Source organism: Zootermopsis nevadensis, unplaced genomic scaffold, assembly GCF_977971745.1.
Source record: "Zootermopsis nevadensis isolate Lab colony 2312 unplaced genomic scaffold, Znev_1.0 Znev_ptg000024l, whole genome shotgun sequence".
In the NCBI taxonomy this organism is placed as follows: domain Eukaryota; kingdom Metazoa; phylum Arthropoda; class Insecta; order Blattodea; family Termopsidae; genus Zootermopsis; species Zootermopsis nevadensis.
The window spans coordinates 17,862,707-17,884,401 of record NW_028259156.1 but is presented as its reverse complement, the minus strand read 5'-3'; the positions used below and the strand labels follow the sequence as shown (position 1 = coordinate 17,884,401).

The following is a 21,695-nucleotide window of genomic DNA, read 5'->3' as shown; positions in this document are numbered from 1 at the left end:
GTTCCTTTTGATAGGAGCAAATATGTACATTGTATTTGGGGAAATAAGGCAGATGAACACAGTTCTTAAGGAAGTGCATATTAGTGCCTCTAGTTGCGATTTTGAAATTTCTTGTATTATATTGTCAGTAATTCAGTGGCTTGGCGTATTGGTTAGTGACAGTAATCAGCTAATGACTGGGAGTTTCCTGTGGATTGAAGGTCAACATATGCAATATAGCCGAAGGTTTGTTTGATTTATTTTTCTTATTTGCATCTCATACAGATGAACGTGTTTGAAATCTTCTGAAAAGTTTAAACCTGTCCAACGCAGTTTTATATTATGGAAGTCTTTTAAATCATAGCATTGGCACGTTGCACCACACATGACCGTGTTTATTTTGTTTAAATTTTTGAAACAGAAAGATACAGTCCAGAATATAACGGAAGCGCGGTTTGTCGAATGTCAGACTTGTCACAAAAGTGGATCTGCTGTGTTCCATTTATCTGAGTGCATGAGAAAGCACCTGGTCTGATTTTAGACTTTTGGTGGCTTTTATCAGTTTAGACGATAGGTCAATTCTAGAAGTTTGTGACGGTCGTGCTCTGTTGAAGTAAACTGTTTTTTTGGATATTATCCACCGTAAAATACTAAATAAAGTTATGTGTCAAGAACAAACAACTTCGATAGAGAAATCAAGAATATAAAACAGGATCTGGCGAGCAATGGATAACCGCAACATTTCACCGAGTCTATTATCAAGCCCGAGAGAAACATCCGGCCATCTTCTGACAGAACATCTCAAGGTACAGTGGTTATGCCCTACGGCAGAGGAATATCTGAAAGATTTCGGAGAATTGTGAACCACTGCAATATCAGTACCAGTTTCAAAACTCCTCGCACACTTCGTGGTATGTTGATGTCAACGAGACCTGGCAGAGACGAGAAACAGATAAGGCAGTGTGTGTACGGGATCCCTTGTGAATGTGGTAAATGGTACATTGGCGAAACAAGCAGACATCTGGAGGCGCGCATCAAGGAACTTAAGTATAACCTTAGACAGGGCCTGCTGGAAAAATCCAGATTGGCCCAACATGCGCACGAGGAAAATCATCATGTCTGTTGGAGTGGAGCCAGGGTCATACTAACTGAACCCAATATCATCTACACAAAATACAAGGTTTCTGCATATATGGCTTTACTAGCCAATCCCATCAGCCAGTCTAGTCTTGATATATCTCGTATTTGGATTCCTGTTAACTCCTGTTTTTTTTTCCAGTTTTTATAATTTTTCATTCTTTTGGTGTTTTAGTTTGCTGGACTTTGGACATTAAATTACATTGGACATATGCGCCAACCCCTACATATGTTTTATAATTTTTTTTGGAGAATGTATCTTTTCTTATGTTTCACGAATATATGCTGCCGTGCAAAGAAACCGAAAGGTTTATGTAATAAATCGCAAACAAATTCAGTTAATAAAAGTTTATTATTATTCCCCAGGGTTTAACAGACTTTATCACCAAAACCCGTATCTGAATCTGACGTTGTGTTTAGTCACACTGCGTCGCATCACGAGCAATTGCTTTCCTTTACAATTGAAGTTGTAATAAAAGAGGTCTTAAGTACACTTGGACTGTTCCACAATTTCCTTGCTGTCAGTTTTTCATATCACTACATTTTTTTTTTAACAATTCGACTCCCTTCCTCTCAACACTTTACGAGAATTCTGTCAGTTATATCAGGTTTTAATTTTAAATCCACATTAGAAGCTAAAGTTGACGCACAATTCCGAATTTTTTGGTATCAGTATGGAAATTCAGTACAGAACTAGAATTATTGGTTGTTCCGAAGGTCGAGAAAATTAGCACGAACAGCGAATAAAATGATTCATTGCAATATTTGACAGTCCTAAGGCTAAAACTTGTAACACGTTACCATAATTGGCAATTGAAGTAGAATATAAAACTCTTTCTGTGTTCGCAGGGATTTGCTAATTAGCTAAATACCAGAACAAACATTTCACAGACTCGAACGTCATTTACATTTTGAAACATCTACAAGGTTTCAGATCTTGAAACTTGATCCGTCGGCTGCTGGATTAACTTGTGCCACTCTTGCGGCAAGGGTTTGTCGTCTGTGAAATGCCCCGTGTCCGGCAAACACTGAGGCAGGGGCAGTGGCAGGGGCAGCCGTCTGCCCTTGGTTGTTTGTGGCACTCGGGAAGATTGGCCTTGTGCTCTGCAACAGGCTACTGACTGCCGTGAGTGTTGCAATTGGAATCTGTAACAAAAGACCAAGCGAACAGGTGGCAGTACAAAATTGGCATTGTGCGTATCTGGTATGTGATCTGAAGGTTCCGTATAGGCGTTAATTGCGTAGACATTTCCTGTTTTTATTCTATCTGAGGTTCTCAAGGTTGAGAAGGTGACGATGATCTGGGTTGTTGTCTGCCTGTGAGTGAGCGAGTAAGGAAGGGCAACAGAACAAAGAGAATACTTGGGGAGAATTAAGAGGAATTTGGGGGGAGAATAGGTATCATTTTGTTAGGTTAGGTTCCCGGAGTTTGCCGGCTCGTCCTTCCGGTAAGGATAGAATAAGAATAAAGTGCGTGGAACTCTGAAACGACAACAACGGAATTTCCATTTCCTGATCAATGTTTTGCGAAATGAGGCTGTATCAAGTCGTAATAAAAATTAAGTCGATGAATGCATGCGTATTTTGTACACAATACACGATAATGTAAGCGCAACAATTTCAGTTCCTGTTGTCGATGTGAGCACATTAATCTTTTTTTGGAATCGTGCATGAAACTTTACTGGACCGAGCAAATTGTTCGTGACAGAGACGTGGCAGTTGTTTGACGGATAATATTTACATGACAGAAATAGGAAGAGGTGCTGTTTGTGCTGAAAGACAGAGGAGGACTGGCGTGTGTGCATAACCTTCCCGCACAGCCGAAGAAGTGGTACATATGAAACAAAAGAAGTAGTACTAAAAGCATGCTTAGGACTTAGAAAGTTCACCACTCCATGAAGGTAGACTTCATAAACCTTAATCTTTGAGGTATTGTATCTTGTATCATGTTAATGTTAACGTACCTCAGTGTGAACTCTGAGATCCTCAAGTTATTGAATGCCAGAGACAAAATATCCTCCATCGCTGAGCTCATGAACAAAATAGTCCAAAAATTGTAACTTTCTTAGTAGTATCCATTGGTGAAACGTCTGAATTTATATGTGTCAAATTTAATATCGTTCGAACTAATTATACCCGTTTCATTGCACCACTGAGAATAATCCATTCTTTGATACGTCACTTTTTCTCATACAGTATCTGCGTCCAGTCATACCTACGAGTATATGCATTTCCTTTGTTGTCCACTGATTAAATATCCGCTGAACTGAATATCGCCCTAAAGTGTTAGCTTCGCAAACTTAAAACACGCTGCGACTACAATTACAATACGTTCTGATGCAATTTCAGTCCAAAACTTATTGCATCGAGGTAGTTATTCGCGGGGTAAGTCTGGTAGCTACCGAGGAAACTTGCAGTTGGTTGTTGGTTGAGTATGAATGGATTTGTAATTGGGCGATAAGTGTTTGGATAACCTCCTACGGAATTCAGCACTTCGTTGGCGATTTGGAAGAGTGTCTGCCATATTGAGGCGTATGGCGATATAATAAATTTTAGGACACTCAAAATCAAAGCTTCCACGGTTCTGTCGACAGGCCGAGGACGTCTGAGGCCAAGCAGTTTCCATATTGCAGGTCCCGGTGATCTCTTTTCTCTTGAGGTTCTGCTCGGGTCCATAATTAACTGTCAACAGACCTTATGTAATTATAACACAGTAAAACTTAAACATAAGCGAGAGAAAATATTGTTAAGGTTCACAGATCTGTACGACTTAGTTCAGCAGTTGGTTGGGATAGCCTGAGTAAACCCACGATCTACCCACACGATTGTATCATTCTCCATAAAGAAAATATTTTTCGCTTAAATATAATTACCCGTACTAAAGTCAAAAATGAGAATAACAAACCACAATTTTTTTAAATATCGTTGAGTAATATAATAATCCGTCTGAATTAATAATAATATTTAATGTATTTCCGCTAAGTTTTAATGTATCTAATTTATAAACCGGTGGTCCGTGAGTCGACAAGGAATATTAAACTCGGTATCAGGTCCTAAAAGTTTAACAACTCTTTATCTGTACTTTTAAAATCTAGGTCAACAAAACATAGGCCTATTTATAAACACGCCTCTCACCTTGACACACATCGAACGAGAGTCACTCGTGTGTATTTTTGTCTCTTGGTCTGGTGGGCACTTCCTGAAGAGCTTGGGATCTTGTCCGAGGTTATTGACCCGGTTCGGCCATGTTTACAGTTCCAGATTACTTTATTATTTATATGTGGAGTGAAGTGGCAAACTGAGGAGATGTTTGATACCAATCAGGCTAGAGAGGTGACACTGTGCGTAGTTACATTAACCCAGAGGCGTCATTTGAAATAAATTAAAATGGCTCCGTCTCAAGTCTTCCCTACTGACAGATCTATGGAGCAGAGTCCTTCAAGAAATTCAGTTCCTTTATAAACTCGAATGTACATCACTATATATTCACGAAATAATTTATCCACAGAACACTGTCGTGAGCAAGTTTAATACATTCACATACTGCTTCTCAAAATTAAATTTAAAATTATTATCTTACCTGTTGCTAATACTGAGCACTGATCCTTTCGCTCGAATTTCTATTTTAAAAAAACCCGTGCATTTCCTTGAATGTCTTTAGCTGAGAATTTATAACACTAAAATGCAGGGTTTTACATCATGTCTAAAAGACCAGAAACTTACCTGGAAGACGTTGTCGATCACTTGCTGTCTGTTAGGGTTGAGTTGCCGAGCTGACCGATGCAAAATACGGTCAAGAACAGGCAAAATCGACTGTAACTAGAGATCACAGGATGATGGTTATACAGAGATGGCCGTAAATGGAATTTTTTTTTATAATTTTAAATAAGTACAGTGATTTCTCCGGACATCTTTTGGAGAAACGACTAATTATCTCTTCAGCATTTGGGAGATCCCAGGGTAGAATCACAGTCCAGCAAAGGGCTACATAGATTGAGACGTTTGTTAGTTTCCTTAGCCACTCCAGGCAAATGCTAGAATATGTTTTTTCGAGTCATTACTTACATTTATTACACAATCTTGATTCTGAAACCCATGAAGTTGAGAAATCGTCATTTAAGCGAGGGCAAGTTTGGATATAGGTATCACTAAAATGAAAGTGCCAGGCTAGGTTTCCAACAGGTTATCATCTTTCATTAAAACCTTTCGTAGTTTTTCCGAGTCTGTCTTGACGAATGTCGGGTTATTTGTTGTAAACAGTTCATGATTGTTTCCTTCCAAATCCTGAGCTACTCATCTTTTAGAATCATTTCCGCGTGGTCCTGCTATACGCCGCTGATAATATATATCGATAACATCCACGAATAAGCTAGGAATCTCCATTTACTTCTAATATAACACTTCCACGTTTTCTTCTAAACGTTTGCCATCTGACTCACTGTAGTCTTTTTTGTGCTGCTATTGAATTAAGTTAAGTTGATCTTAGCGCTCGTAAATTGATTTATTGTAGTAACAGTAACAAATGCTAAAATTATTAAGAACGGTTTTAGGGTCCACTCTACCTCTTATCCAGTGGGTTTCGTGGGATTTTTCGAGAAATATGATGCCAGCGGTTAAGCATTTAAGGCCCAATAGTAACTTTACTTACAACCTTCTTCTGTATTTGCCTCATAGAATGTATATTATGTATTTCTTATGATTATCGAAATAAACAGCGATTTTTTAAAAGACTTTGCCAGTCGACATTTCTAATTAATGTTATGTATAGGAACGTTGAACTTCAATACCAATTTTTGAGTTAATGCGCCGTATCTCGATGCTTCGTGTAAGTGCGTCGTGTCTCGGTGATTAGGCGGAGCTATATTACCGTTTCCTTGATATTCTTGAACGCGTTATGTAACTGTACAGCAGCATAAAATGTACAAATATCCGTTCACTCACCTCTCCCACTGACGGACTTGGTTCGATCCCAGGTAGCGGAGCACACATCACGGCTCCAAGTACCGTGTACATGGACAGCACCGCAAAAAGTTTCTCCATATCTGTAACCACGATCATAAAAACTGCTTTGCCTATTCGATATAATTTTATGAAATTTGTTGATAGTTCAGCTGTAGGTCATTTAACAACTGCCCTTTTCTCTCCAACGTTAGTTGGAGTTCAAAAAAAAAAAATAGTGCCGTGGGTGAGGGCGCGAATTAAAACAAGGTACTAGGTGTATTACACTCAGCCTTGTGCTTCAGGCAACTTTTTCGACACGCTGGCTTGGCGGGTTTGTCTCACAGCCGCAATCAGGCGTCATGTTGTCGGCTCTGTCATCCGGCGTCTTAACTCGAATTTGGAATGAATCTGAATTTGATTCCGATGGGGGTTCGCCCGTTTTTATTAGCTCTCCTTGGAAGATCCCCCAGACAAGGAATATTCGGATGTTACAAATTTCAAGTGTTTTAGACGGGGGTTCAAACGAGGTGAATGACTTTTCGAAGAGCCGACTTCGAAAGGTAGTTAAGGCATGTGAAGGTGCGTGAGGGATTTTAGCTATAATCTGTTCAACGTACGAGTGAAACTTGAAGAAAGGTTAAAACTAGAAGTTACAGGACCAACAAAGCAGACGTTCTCTTAGGCCTATGGATTATACCTGTTTTCTGGAGGACCGGTTCTTAGGGCTGGTACGGGTAACTTGTTTTTCGCGACCATATCAAGTAAGAAAGTTGTTACGTAAGAGACAGAAACGACATTTTGAAACACGGACAGTTACAAACATTTTGTGGATTGCATAATCCTTAAAAGTAATTAATTATGGCGAAACTTGTGTTCGCTTTGTTTTATGTGATCTTAAATTACTTTGCTGAGTCAATCTCAAGACGCGGTTCTTGCCATTTCATCTCGTGACTTACTGTCAACGTTTCTAGTAGAACCGCATTAAAATACAGGAGACGTGAGGCAAAGACGTTAAGCCCTTGAATTGAATATGAGATTTCGACTGCGATTTAACTGAGGAGGTCGACATGTACTAATACGACCATTAACAATTATGAAGGATTTTGAATAGGAATGTCATGGCGTATTTTAGTGAAAAGTACGTGTCATTCAACGTATCAGAATAACAAGCGATGGCAAAAATATTTTATACAGTAAGTGCATTTATCACGTCTAACAAGAACTTATTACTTATATGTAATATTTTACCAGTAACAGAAACGAAATTAGTGCCCGACTTTTCAGTTGCTTGACGCTCAGAAAGCCTGCGACTGCCAATTCTGACACAGTAATAGTTTTTGTACTTAAGACCACGCATTGTGAGAGACTTATATTTTTAACCTACATATATGGGCCTAGATGTGGCTATCGAGTTGTTAGCACTCCTGACTAGTATTCTGGTGGTCTCAGATTCAAATCTCTGCTAGGTTATGGATTTCAGTTATCCTGACTAAGATGTTCTGGGATTTTTCTCAGTTACTTTAGGTAAATGCAAGGACAGAAACTTAAATTAGGCCACGACAGTTTCCTTTCACATGCTTTCCAATTCGTTATTCACAAGACAAGAATCCAAGAACGCCTAAGAGCTAAATTATGAAACTAGTAGTAAGTGTCAAATCCACTGTTTGTTGAAAATATTTTCCTTCTTTGCAGGATGTCTACTTCGACAGGACGTCTTCAAAGGCAGATGATTTCAATGACAGTTTGTCACCTAACATCTTTAATGTAAGTACAGAATTAATCTCTGTAGACCTCTTGCAGGAGATGCTAAGATAAATGTGTAGTTAAGGACAATTATTGCTGGCGTTCTTATACGTAACATAACGTCAAATATCGCAACTGTATATAATGTTTATTGGGAATTTCATGTTATTAGTGGAATCAAACTTAACCTAAAATGCACAGGTCCGGTTTTGCATCGTAGGATATAATTGTTTTTATTAATCATTTTCAGAGTATAAAACGTTAAAAGGTAATTTAGTCAATATCTACGTTTTTTGAACACGAGTTGGATAGTAATAATTACGTATGCGCAAATGCAATGACGTATACAATTGATTGCTCCTTTGCGTAAATTCATAAATCGGGCTAAATGTAAACAATGTATTACAGTGAAGCTTTATTAAGTGATTTTAAAGACATCTAGCGAAAGGTTGTGTCACCCGAGTTGTATTTAAAATAAATTGTGTTAAATTAATTAGATTGATCTTTTATTATTACAGTCATGGAATCGATATAAATATATTTTGCATAAGTTCGAAATTTTTCTGTTATAGTTAGATTGTAATATGCTGTAAATTGCGTAATTTATAATAATTACTTATTAAGATTTGAGACGTTGTCACACTTGGATCTAAAGTCTCCCCATGCGAGGCCTACCTGTTGTTGCAATGAAGATGTATCTCGGATATATCTCCAACAAGAAGAAAGCTCTTTTCTTCTCTTCGATCGTATTTAAACTGAACCCACTTGAGTTGAATATATCGCCCGATTCCTTCGAGGAAGTATCATTTGAACCTCCCACTGTATTGTTTGACACGCGTGACGTAGTCATGACGCCCACCAATCAGCAACTCCTTTCTCCATCAAAGTACAGTCACTTTATATGATATTTGATAAAATGAACGCAATATGATTTTCGATTTTAATCTCTGGTTAAACTGAATATTAAACTGTTTTGTTGCTGTAATAATGTATTTGTGACAGTAAATCATGTGCACATCGCCTGCGAGAAAGAAAATTAATTTCTGCTCTATTTGTGTGTGTTAAATTAAGTTTCTATGTGTATTTTTGAAGAAAAAAAAAGCCAGTGAGATTTCAAAACAATATTGAACTGATTTTGTCATCAAATTCAGGTTCTATAAGCCAAAGGATATAGAAGCGCATATGTTTTTTATTTACCGCGCAACACCTCGTTGGTACCAGATAGGCCATTTTCTGTATGAAACATCTATGGTTGCCTTAGCAACAGAACAGAAGTGGATATAGGTCGCTTTATCCCTGAATCATTTGTGGTCTCCTAGCAACAGTTAGTCAGGAAGAAAGGGAAATGGAGTGTAGAAAGGTTTTCGTGCAATAGATTTAGACGAAATTTAAAACTCGTCATAAGAAAGAATCATTTTGAATATCTTTAAGATATACAGAAGAAAAATAAAGATATCTACAAGTTATTATCATTATTTATGGTGTCTTTCATTATCTATGAATAGGTTATTTAACGACGCTACATAATTTTCAAATTCATGCAGCATATAATGAATTTTAATATTATGAATGGTGAACTGGAAAAATTTTAGTGGGAAGTTGTCGTCGCCTATTTTAGAATATCCTCCCGAAATTCGCTGGAATGACTGTGTAAAACCGTGATAAATCTAAGATTAGCTGGTTTCTTGTCCGAGACTTGAACTTAGTACTTACCTAATATATAAGAAATATTACTACTTTTTCAACTAGAATATTGATTTAGCTTTTGTTTTGTTGTGAAGATAGAAAACTAATTTCAGGTTCTCCCACCTAGCTCAGTGCGTTTACCCAGAACGGGAATAAGTTACAATTTAAATTTCACTTCTGTATACACAAACTCTGCTCGCTTGCGTACACTTTCACTTTAGCCAAGCTCGAACCTTCTTACGCCTTATTGCGTTCTTTAAGCTGAATGCTGTGTGGGTCGCATAATGTCTGGAGTCGCGTGTTATTTTCCTGCTCTATACCTGAAACAGATAGTAACTTTGTGAGACCAAATTAGTTCCATTACAAGCCTTCACAGCACTGAATCCAGATGTTAATTCCTGGTTATACGCCTGATTTTGGGGTAATCCTGACTAAAAACTTTCTCACATAGTATTAAGGGTCGTGACTACTGGAACTTCAGGGTAGAAGTTACTTAAACCTTAAAGATGAAGGCGATGTGTTCCTCCGAAATGCTGCAAGACCACGTCGCAACCCATAAGGTTAAAATAGAAAACTCTACCACCGGGCGAACCTCATATTTGACACAAGTTAAAAACACTTACATCGGAATCTCAGGACAGATTTCCCAAAACTTGGGTCACTATTTCACTAGAAAAATTGCTTTCTTACTCGTTAGATAGGCGTATGAGTCAGAGAACCGGTCTGGGCATGGTAGTCGAAGATAAAATTGACCATGCCAGAAAGCGAACCTCGGTGGTACAGCCCAAGCGTATTGTGCGTGTAAGAATGGTCTAATCTGTAATTATTCCTGTTATTACATCTGCTGGGTGGCACTATTATTATGAATATCACACAATCATTTGTTTTTTTTCAGGATAGATAAAATATTATATGCAGTGGACAATAAATTAATTCAAATTTGTGAATTTAATGGATGTTCCGTTAATATTATAATTAATACATTAGTGTTGACTGACAATTTGACGTGTAATAACTTGAGCTTTTTAGAATAGTCAGAACTTTGTTGTAATCGTGATATAATGAACAGGTATAGTAACATATCCGTCGTAGTTTTATGTCAGCCTCTGCTTTGTAGTTTCAAATATGATCTCCTAGAGTGGTATCGTAGTTCTTCTCTGTAATGCCGGTTGAACTTCCGTCATTGCGAGTCAAAGACAAGTTCGTACTTCATGTACCAACACTTCACTAGATTACTAGAGTTAAGAACTACCCTAAATACAGTTGTGTTAAACGTAACATGTGTTCCTCTTAGGTTCACCATTTTTATTTATCGTTTACGCGTTCCCTGCGACGTAGGCAACTGCTTCAACGGTGCAGTCGTGCAGAGAAGCTCATGTCCCAGGCTGTTTATGTTGTAGAGTTGGTTACCACGTACGGCCTTACCGCATCCACTATCTCTTTCCGTAGAACACGGACGTTGTTGTTGGAGTCCTGGAATCATATTGAGGTACAGTAAGAAATGCATATACGTGTCTGCGGTACACTTTCAACCGTATTATTGGCAGATGATCCTTCCTGATGATGGAGGCACTAAGCACCTTTGAATTGTCGGTAAAATTATATCAGAGTACACGGCACAGCATCACAGAAAACAGTAATCTTTATTATCATCGCTCCGAGAAACTTAAAATATCACCTTCCTGTCTGTATCGACGTTGTAAGACTTGCAAACGAAGCAAATTCGAATTTACATAAGAATCAGCCTCACCTCTATGGCCCTGCGCGACTCCATGTTGAAGAGCCGCGCCAACCCTCGCAGGTTGCGTCTCAAGATTCGTAGGAACTCTTGCTGTGTCAGGACGAACGGCACTTTCGTGGTCGTGGCATTTTCAAGAAGCTCTCTGCTGGATTCCGGTACGGTGTAGTTCAGTTGAATGCCCTGTGAAACACACAGGTTTAGTCTGGGGATATTTGAGTACAGAAGTAATTTTTTGGCATGCATCTGAAACCAAAAGTTTATTAAAAATGATATATTTTGAGGCACACTTTATGAAAAAATTGTTACATTAGTCGATCGGCTTTGGATCTGCTGGTTCTCATTTTAAGATCCTGTTCGAAATTTTAAAATTCCTCACTATACAATAATTTAAAATATCGGGATTACTAGAAATATCATTTGAAAATAGGCACAGGACAAATTTTAGGACAGGTACCTGGACCTTGTGCCTCTCGTTTTACTATACCTGCTGCACTGGTAATATCTGTTTTGAGACGAGGTCTGAGATTTCGTTGAAAGCTCTCGTCGTTTCGTTCCGTGTCTGAAACACAAACAAATTCATAATCATGGGCTTGAAATTAAAACGTTTTCTTAAGAAATTAGTATCGCTGTGTATATGGAAGGAGGTTTAGTACTTACGAAAGAAACAGCATGTGTGCAATTATCCTCAGTTTAAAGAGAGTTTTGTAACATTAAATATACGAAATATTTACAGCGTCAATGAGGCTCATATAAAATAAGGAAAAAGGTAGCAAAATATGTATATAAAGTAATTAAATTACTTCAAAGTAATGAATATTATTGTGTATAAGTGTCTTTTTTGGACAGGGGTGTCAATATTTACCTCCGAGATATAATCTGAAAGTAGCGAAACAAATCCGCGATTTTTGTGACTTGTCTGCCGTCGAAATCTGAACGTCGGCTTCTGGTCATGCATTTTCAGTGTCTGAAATACAATAAAAACAGTAATGAAACCCTGAATTGGGGTAGCAGAGGAATAAACACAGTGGCTTCATATACAAACCGTCTGTGAGTTGTCTGATGAGATAGCAGTGACTTCTACTGGAGACGTCATTAAACAGAATAGCGTCGCCACGGCAGCAACTGAGTTGAGAGTAAAGTTCCGATCTGGCTTCATCTGATCCTCAGGTCCACCTAAAAAATGTTCTGGAGCTACAGCTGATGTGTTGCAAATGTACCTCGCTTTGTTTATGGCTAAAAAGATTAATCAGCAGCTTCGCAATGCTTGAGAAAATGATAGTAGCTCTGCTGGCCTAGAAATTACGCGCCTTTATGAGACGCGAAGTTTTATGACCGCGTTCACGACAGCCTGTTACCGCACCCTGCCATGAACCACATAAATTCAGTCCACAACCTTATACCATAATTCTTTAAGATACGTTGTAATATTATCTTCCCATCAACACCTATGTCTACCAAGTTCTGTTTCTACTTCCTGTTTTCCGAATAGAATTTTGTATGCATTTATTAACTCCTCATGCGTGTTTTGTGTCCTACGAATTTAGTCATACTTTATTTTGTGAGCCTAATCTTATTATATTGAAGAGTGCACTTTTTAAAGTTCCTTGTCCTCCTACTTTTCTTCTTTAGTCCCGAATTTCGTTATCCTCATCACTTTTTCTCAGACGTGACTAAGAGTGTGTGCATCTATACCTCCATTTCGCCCTACGTCTGCTAGGCCCAGTGCTTAGTTAATTACAAAGGAAAAAACTTCACTTTTACTTCTTGCTTTCACCCTCAATTCGTGTATCAACGTCCCTCACTGTGACCGATCACAACACTAATGTTAGTGCAGGACAGAACTAAATGCAGACCACTGCCAAGCAATTACCCTTCCCAGCTGAGGCTTCCTTGTTCTTGTGAGGTTTAAATATTCGGAGGCACTGCAGAAGTCTGACTGTAGTTTATGAAGCCTTGTGTTGTTTGTCAATGCAAAACAAGTAGGCCCAAGAGATGTGAACGTAATGCTCGCTAATTAACGAATGTTTCTTCACTCCCATTCTCCTGACTTGCCGGATACACCGAAATTATTAAGCCGGTTCTTACAAAGGTAACGCTTTATTTAATATATGCCACCAATTTTACTGGTATTACTGACCGTGGTTTTCCGCAGTCTGTGCAGTGGAATGCCGGAATAATAATTTGACTGTGGTCTCTCTTTTCGCTTCAGCAACCTTCGCTATTCTTATTAAAGGCTAAATAACCTTTGTAATCGATGCAATATGTAACGTAAAGTGTAAATAAAATATTATTTCCACGTGTCGTAGGTACACCAAAACTCTTCTCTCTGCTCGGTTCAGATTCGATTATCTAAAATGGAAGTTACTTGCCTCTCAGTCTGAATGGTGATATCTTCCACTCCTTTGACACCGCACGCACGCACATGTACCTTCACTGGTCCGTGTATCTATTGCAGTGAACCTCGGCCTCTGCTGGATGTTAGTTGCACTGTGCCGCAACGCTGAGTACGTAAAAAACTGAAGGTTTTCATCTTTCGTCTTAAGGACAGTGAGTTACTTAAGACTCTAAGTGTGACAGATTATCGACTGTCGTTCATAAATTTAAGTTGTTTAAACAGGTCATCCGGCTTAGAACTTAGGAATCACCATCAGACGGAAATCTACTCGAATTATAAGGTTGCCGAGTAGACAGTGAATACGCTGTTATTGGATAAATATTCATCATCATAAACTTCGTTTCAGTATGGTTTAAATACTCGTAACTATTTTGGCAAGAGCTAGAAATATATTACGTCGAATGTTTGGGCAATTTGCGAATGACTGGAAGTGGTGTGGAAGGAAACGGTCGTGCCATATTTTCCTACTAGTTTGGTGTATAAACGGGATTGGGGAATATGAACAGCTAAACCACCAATTTACTGGATAGCGATGATTTGAAAGTAGTAAATTATAGAATGAAGGGATTTGAAGGAAGTTAAGGAAACTGGGATCCAATGAAAGTGTAAGAACTCTTACTTGAAAGAATTGCCCGAATGCATTATGTTGTACAGAGACATTTAAAAGCACGTAACAGAGGTAATACTTGCACTATGGTTGTCACAGGTCCGGGTAAAAGGTAACTTATCTGGGCACCGCCCAGATTAATTTCCATCTCATGGACGTAGACAAGAAAAGGTAGGAACATGCGTCTTATGAAAGCTGTCATTTTGCAAAATGTCACATGCGTTCAACCTTTAGATGATATAAAAAATACGTCATCAATTACCAGGTAATAAACAGTCTGTACGTGAGAATGTGATGTGAGCCGGAGAAACTGAAGGAGGTGTCAGTTCCTTGCAGCTTTCATTGGTGCCATCTTCAAGCGACTTGCGTCAACATCCCAAGTGGTATTACACGCAACCAGGCCAAGCAAACAATCTGCCACTATCTCTAATAGGCGACTGTTGACACTCGCAATGAAGAAATATGGTGGCAGAGGCGTTTTGTTACTAAGTGTTTGAACAAGGAAGGAACAAAGCGCATATACTCACAGTCTGGGGTAATTTCTAGAAAGTGGGGATAAAATGCAAGCAGATACGTGCTGCGTTCGTCTTGACACTGCAGCCTGTATGCGTGTCTTAACGTCTAGTCACGTGGTAAGTGTTAGTGTTGGGTTTACCGCAGATATGGGAAGAAAACAGCGAGCGAGAGGAAAGAGGAAAGAGACAGAGAAGGAAGAATAAGAAAAAATTTAGAATTTATAGGAAGAAGAGAAAAGGAGAAATAAGGGGAAACAGAAATTGAGAATGAGAGAAAGGAGCAGACGAAACAGTATAAGAAGAAGATAATGAGAGGAACAAGAAAAAAGAATGTTACGATGTGTTACGGAGAACAGGAGAAGTTTTTTAATAATATCGTTGTAAAATCTATTGTTCTCAAAGCCATGTCTGAATAAAATATTCTTGTCTCTGATTAGATGAGTCTTAAAGGGATAAACGAATGTTTCTTATCAGCCGTCACTTCAACAGAGGCTTCATATGTTTTCAATTTGAAAACAATGATTTTTACTCAGACACAGAAAACACTCTCTGGGTGTTAAGTTGGTTGCGTTTCAATAAGTCTACTAAATGGTAAAGCGTCAGGCTATTGGAGAAACCTCGTATCATTTTTTTCTTTTCGTGATAAAGGCTTACAAATGTGGTTCCTTTCACAAGGTCGTGCAGTTTGCGCACCATTGGTTTAGAACCGCAGTTTTATGTTTAGTGTCGTCTTTATGTTAGTGAATGTTGACATTTCCCTGCATCGTTGAGGACAAAAGATGTCATTAAAGCATAGCAAATATCGGGTATTGAAACTCCACTTACATTATCATGCAGAATCAGGCGTTCTATCTAGTGACTGAGGATTTCTAACTCTAAAGGCAACGAAAATATTGCATAACCACGTACAAACTGAACTGACTAACTAACTTGATGGCTTGGGGAACCCGAAGGTTCATCACCGAACTAACCAAAGCCCTCCACCGGCCCCTGTCCTGGGCCAGCAATATCAAATCGTCTTCAACTCCTATCTCGTACAGATCTTGCCTGATATTATCCTCCCATCTACGTCTAGGTCTCCCCAGCAGTCTCTTCCCTTCAGGTTTCCCGACCAATCACCGGTGCACAACTCTTGTCCTATCCATGCGTGCCACATGTCCCGCCCATCTCATTCTTCTCGACCTGACAATACTGGGCGAGGAGTACAGATTTTTAAGCTCATCATTATGCAGTTTCCTCCACACCCAATCCTCTTCTAATTGCACTACGGTTGGTACTTCCTATTGTCGTCTGCCACAATGCCACTCGGTCCAGAATGGCAAGGTCATTTGGCGCAATGAATTACTCAAAAAGCGTTTTTAATGTTTTTGGAAATGCAATTCTACCCTTTCTAAGTGTCGATGACTATTAGCGCATGAACACACCTCAGCGGAGGAATTTGAAACTAAGTTAATGCAAGCAAAGTACCAATTAACTTTACTATCACATGATATCGACAAAAACAGTGGTGGTACGAGAGGCCTTTCTAATGAAGTGACGTGATTGGGTAAAAGTGGGTCAGGGGTAACCGTAATGGGTCTTTAGGTTCACTTGTTTGGAGCCAAAGAATGTCCGGCCGAACTGTTTGCTTCTTCTTGTTGGAGTTACAAATTCCTGGTAACTGGAAACACTTTCACTGGTCGGTTACATAAGCGTCACGCCTTAGACAGAAAACTCTCGTTCAAAGAATCTAGGTCCTCTGACTCAAAACGGGGGGGGGGGGGGGGCTTTATTTTGTTTATTGGTTTATTTGATGACTTTTTCGTAGCTGCTCATCTTATAGCGACTAATCATAACGTCAGAACTCTGATGTTGGACGTAGTATGCACTTCTGAAACGTCGGTAAATTTTTATGAGACTGCGTGGCGCCTCATCCCAGAAAAGTAATCTTGAAACTCGCCGCCTTGAGGGCATGAAATTTCGCCTAGTTACAAATAGTGAAGTGGGAAGGATGTGGGAGAAATCGACCGTGGCCTATTTTCATGCTCCATTGCGTAATTTGCTTCAAGGGAAAACGTCAGGATAACCGGGGTATTGATCGAGAATCAAACACACGTTCTGCCGAATACGAAAACAGGAATGTTTACCGCCAAGCTTGGACTCAAAGTAGGTTGACATGCGGTTTAAGCTTTTATGAAAGTAGAATTTCAGAGCGAAAGTCATAAAAGGCAATGTGGCTCAGAACCGCAGAGCTGATCTCCGATTGAGGGTCGAAGATGCGTGCGCTATGGAGAGACTGAGACCCAAACAATCAGAATTTCTTGTCTTTGCACCCTATGGAGATCCATTTAAATCCAGTCCCTATTTTTGGACCACATTTATCCCTACATGCATTTGCTCTATGAAATAAGGGATCCATTATGACGTAACACTGCGTACCGCTTAAGATGCCGTTGTTGCGATAAAATACTTCGTATTGTTCCTACTCACATTCATCTGCCGGCTAGGTCAATGTTTCGCCCCTCGCGAACTGCTTGTCACGCTTGTCGTGAGTCACTGCGCCACGCATCTCGCTTCATTATCACTCCACTGATGTTCAGTTCATTTTGCTGCAGATTCTTCCTGCTACAAGCTTCACTTCATTTATCTAATATAACTTGGTTTTCCGTCTTCCTCAGTTTTACTTTTAACACGTCACACTTTGTCAGAATCACTAACAGACCATTTACCTAACAAACATGTCCAAAAATCCCATTAATTTTACGCTCAGTTCACGCAAACCGATAACGAACTAGTTAATCCTTGTATATTGAGCACTTCTGAAGACAAGTTTCCTTCCGCTTTGATTTGTTTCATTAACGATATGTCGTCTGCTATGAACTCGGATGTAAAAAGCTTCCGATTGGACAGCAAGATTGTTATACAACTGTCGACTGTAGAGACACCTCGAGGAAACCACCGTAAACTTTCACGCCCAATCCTTGAACTAACATTAAATGTTTCCACTGTTACATTACAGTGATTAGAAATCTAAGATGTGGAGGGATGTGTTTAAATAAAGAAGGGTAACAGATCGGGACATAAGGCAAATAGGAGACGAATGCCGAATTTTTGTACTAAAAGATTAAGGAAACAGATCATCTGGGGTCGTGGATATAGATGGGCTGATAATATTAAAATTGACCTAGGAAATATAGGATGTTAAGGCGTGGATAGAATTTTACTGGTATAAAATACTGACTTGGGATGTTGCGCCATAGAAAATTACTACTAGACTGTACCGCGCAACTTCCCACAAGACAGCCATATTCATATTCGCCGTCGTAGGAACTTGAAACCTCGCATGGCCATAAAAATTCATGTTTAATAAAAAAATTCTTAAGATAGTGTAGTTGCGTCATATTGTGACTTATTAAATTAAAATTAATTTTAATTTAAAAAAATTCTTGACAAACTGAGAAAGTGGAGTTCGTAGAGGTTACAAGGTTGTAGGAATTTCAGCCAATAAAGAAATGGGGCTGATAAGTTTACTGATTTAAAATTACTCTTAACGTGTAATGAACCTGTTCTTTGCTCTGCCTGGGGTGTTTTCTGAGACCTAAGTGATCATACACGCACAATATAAGAGAATCCGGGTTCTTGACCCATTCATTCGTGTGAGGCTTGCGACCGACAAAGCCAGTTCTAAAGCAGCTTTCCTCTACCGTCTAACACGTCCAATCCAAGAATTTCACCACGTGACGTGCGTCGTTCTTACGCGCCCTTTATTAGGAATGATCGTACGTACGCGTAGTTTCCCCGCTTATACGCGGTGCACTCCTGAATTACAAATGGCAACGAGTGCCACAAAATTAAAGGAAAAATTGCAGTGTATTTCTTCATCGCGATCAGTTGCTCTCCTCCTGCCTTAATATTAAGTTTATAAGCGACGTAATGCATATTCATAAATAAGGGGAATGCCTGTTACAATGCACCAAAAATTTTGGACAACGTCGCAGCGTAGTGACAGGGGAAACACAAAAAGGTATTTCCCCCGGAGAGGATACATTCGGAAAATTGAGTTTTCCTCCATGAGAAAATAAAAACGAAAACAGGGGTATCCAAAACATATGTTCTAAAAACTACAAAAAAAAGTATTGCCCGCTTGAAGAGACAGGCCCCGGCAATATTGTGCCTCTGTTCTTTTACGAAAATTGGACACGAAATCAAATCCACGTAGTCTGTAGCTCTTTCTCTTTACTCAAAGTTATGCGTCCGATTTGTATTCAGGATTGTATTTTCGCTGTGATCTGCTTCCTGAATTTTAATGTCGGAGTTCGTGATCGATACCGCACGGAGAGAAAACTGTGAACCAAATTTCTCAGCCCAGTTTCTACTGAAGCTGCCAGCAGCTGCTCAATCGAAATACCATCATAAATCCTTCTGATCCTAGTAAGAAGGAGGACGAAACTAAGTGTTAACTGATGGTTTCGTAAACCAAACACGATTGTCTAACTCCATGGAGTATAATCCTTTCTCAGAAGCTTGTAACAGCCTCTCACCTAGTCAATAAACTCCGTTCTTCTTGTAGAACTAAAAGGTTCATTACCCTGTTCACAAAATCCCGCCAATTGACCCTATCCTTAGCCGCATGAATCCAGTTCGTTGTAATACTGCCTTCTATTCTACGCGTAGTTCTTCCTGTTGTAAGGTTTTCCATTCAAAATTCTGTAAGTATTTTTCGTCTCCCCCCAAGGTTGCTACATGATTAGACCCCCTTATATTTGGTGGGGAATATGGCAATCCAAGTTCCTGTCGCGTCATCTGTCTTTGGTCCAAATACTCTCCCCAGCATCCTCTGCGCGTGCACCCTCAGTCTGTCTTATCTTTAACGCGAAAGACCAAGTTTTAGGAAAATATCGAAACCAATCAGAGATTAAAGCCGGTGACCCTGCTTATTTCTGAACCGGATGCTGATGACAAATGTAAATCGGACATTCTTGAGACGTTGGGATACTTGGATGACGTAAGCGCCGGCAAGTTGGGAACCCCCAGGTACGCGCAATTACTCTCCCTCTTGCTGATCACTTTCACTTTGCTTCCTTCCGACTCCTTCCTGAACTACAGTGCGCGGACTCGGGAGAGTTGACGCACCCAAAGTACAGATCTTTCAGAGGCCGCTCAGGTTTGATAACGCAGGGAGCTTTGTCAAGTTCGGTTTTGCTCTCAGTTATATTTGGACCAATTTTCTTACAGTTGCCTTACCTGAAACATCGAGTGTGTGTGTGTGTGTGGGGGGGGGAGGGGCCTTCTGAAGAATAAAAACATTGGTTTTTCGCTTTCTTTAATAATGGGAGCACAAGACACTTTAAACATTCTTCTATTGCCGATATTAATAATAGATTGGTGTGCAAATCACCTTTGAATCTGGTGTACGTCGTGTTACCGCGTGTTAACCAATAGTGAGGTCTCGAATTAGTACAGCCGAATCCTCCAACTTTGAAAGTCGTTCGAAGTGCCACTCTTGCCTTCATATATTCTGAATTTGACCGTCAATCACATTGAGTGACTCAGGAAGACAACATGTTAGCGGAATATGCGATTAACTCCAAACACTATAATTTAACCTGTCATCAGGCTAATCCGAGGCTCAACACAGCTTATAGAGACACATAACACTTGTTCCCTCTTCATGGCGAGTTATTTTGCTAGAGATGTCCGTGGACGCTTCTAGCAGACAGCGCGTCCTTCTGCGTCTGAATGCTGCAAGGTCTTTGGGGTCAATGAGTTCCATGTGTTTTATCGGACATAGAAGCTGATTTCCTAGGTCTTCGGGGTGATCTCTGTGAAGTCTGTGTGCGTGCTACATGTCCCAACTCTTTTTTTATTTAATATATTGCCGTATCGATATTGATCATGAAAAATTAATTCTCCTGCCGCAAGATGGCTGTAGACTGTCATTGGATAATTAATTCTTACTTAATTTTAAATGATGTTTAATGTTTTATTATTATAATTGCAAGTGGAGGGGTTGGGAAGGATACGTTCTCCGGTTCGAACAGCCCACTGGAAGGTTTGACCACCCTGACATGGATTTTTGTTTTTAACGTTTGCCTTTCACTTAATGTTTGTTTGCTCTCAAGATTCTTCAGTATATAAAATCCAAATAATATCCCAGCTCGCTTTGCACGACTGAAAGTCAAACAGCGCGCGTGTATTTGTATTGCAGATTGAATAAATGTTTGTTCCTGACGTATTACGTCGTACAGAAAATTGGTAAAATGTTAGAAGGAATAAAAAGTTCAGATGGGCCCAACCCCACAAATACAAGGATATTTTACGAAAATAATTATTGTAGTCAAAAACTATTTCTTCGTATTTCTTCATAAATACCGGATTCTTTCAAGCTAGATTTGTAAAGTTTGACTCTCCGTTTCTTGTTTTATTTTTTTCTGAGAGCGTTTGTACGTTTAATTTTAGGGGTTCTGCCATCTTGTAATCTGTCTCCATGCTGCCTCCAAAATTCATATAATTTGATGAATTTCTTATTCTGAGTTGTAACGTCGTGTGGGCTCTTTTTTAAATACCAGTGCTTGTCTAAATCGTTGGGACCTGCCTACGAGTCCACATGGCGTCAGACCCAGGTCAAAATGATCATTATTATCATATAGTGTTTTATATTTTATTTTTTAAAATGTGTTTGGCGTGGATCTGCAAGATAAAAGTTTCATACCTTAAAACTTTTGGTTTCTGAAATTCAACTGAAATAATGTATTTCAGAATCAAAACTTACCTTGACATTTCCAGTCATGACTGAATAACACCCCTGCACCCGGTGACTCAAAATAACCACACGACAAGAATACATAAAAAGTTACCCATGCAGAATGTATCTCTCTTCTGTCATATGTGCGACTTTAGCGAAACTAACATCACTTCTGGTGATCGCCTTGGTGATACACTTGACTGAGACTCAGCGCCGTGACGTCAGGC

General features: G+C 39.4%; 3 protein-coding genes across 4 annotated transcripts in view; 1 reads left to right on the top strand and 2 right to left on the bottom strand.

Annotated features, from left to right (window-relative positions):
* The window catches only part of LOC110829565 (uncharacterized), a 173,054-nt gene that overhangs the window by 17,035 nt on the left and 134,324 nt on the right, over positions 1–21,695 (top strand). Inside the window, exon 2 of the mRNA XM_022063404.2 lies at positions 7,750–7,821. The gene's annotated coding sequence lies outside the window, so the exon portion shown is untranslated. The remainder of the gene's footprint in view (positions 1–7,749; positions 7,822–21,695) is intronic.
* On the bottom strand, positions 1,454–10,278 carry LOC147872827 (uncharacterized). Its single transcript, XM_087355231.1, has 4 exons — positions 8,476–10,278; positions 6,058–6,158; positions 4,840–4,935; positions 1,454–2,262 (listed from the first exon to the last, which is right to left on the bottom strand). Exons 1-4 carry the CDS (start codon positions 8,648–8,650, stop codon positions 2,047–2,049), a joined length of 588 nt encoding a protein of 195 aa, XP_087211357.1. The 5' UTR covers positions 8,651–10,278; the 3' UTR covers positions 1,454–2,046.
* LOC110829570 (uncharacterized) lies at positions 10,416–21,658 on the bottom strand. 2 transcript variants are annotated; one of them, XM_022063417.2, is made up of 7 exons: positions 21,496–21,657; positions 13,597–13,727; positions 12,270–12,400; positions 12,090–12,191; positions 11,712–11,786; positions 11,237–11,407; positions 10,416–10,959 (listed from the first exon to the last, which is right to left on the bottom strand). In XM_022063417.2, the coding sequence occupies exons 2-7, from the start codon at positions 13,649–13,651 to the stop codon at positions 10,876–10,878; spliced, it is 618 nt and encodes a 205-aa protein (XP_021919109.1). In that variant the 5' UTR covers positions 13,652–13,727; positions 21,496–21,657; the 3' UTR covers positions 10,416–10,875. The 2 variants fall into 2 exon arrangements, with proteins under 2 accessions (XP_021919109.1, XP_087211356.1); XM_087355230.1 differs by lacking the exon at positions 13,597–13,727 and having other exon boundaries at positions 21,496–21,658.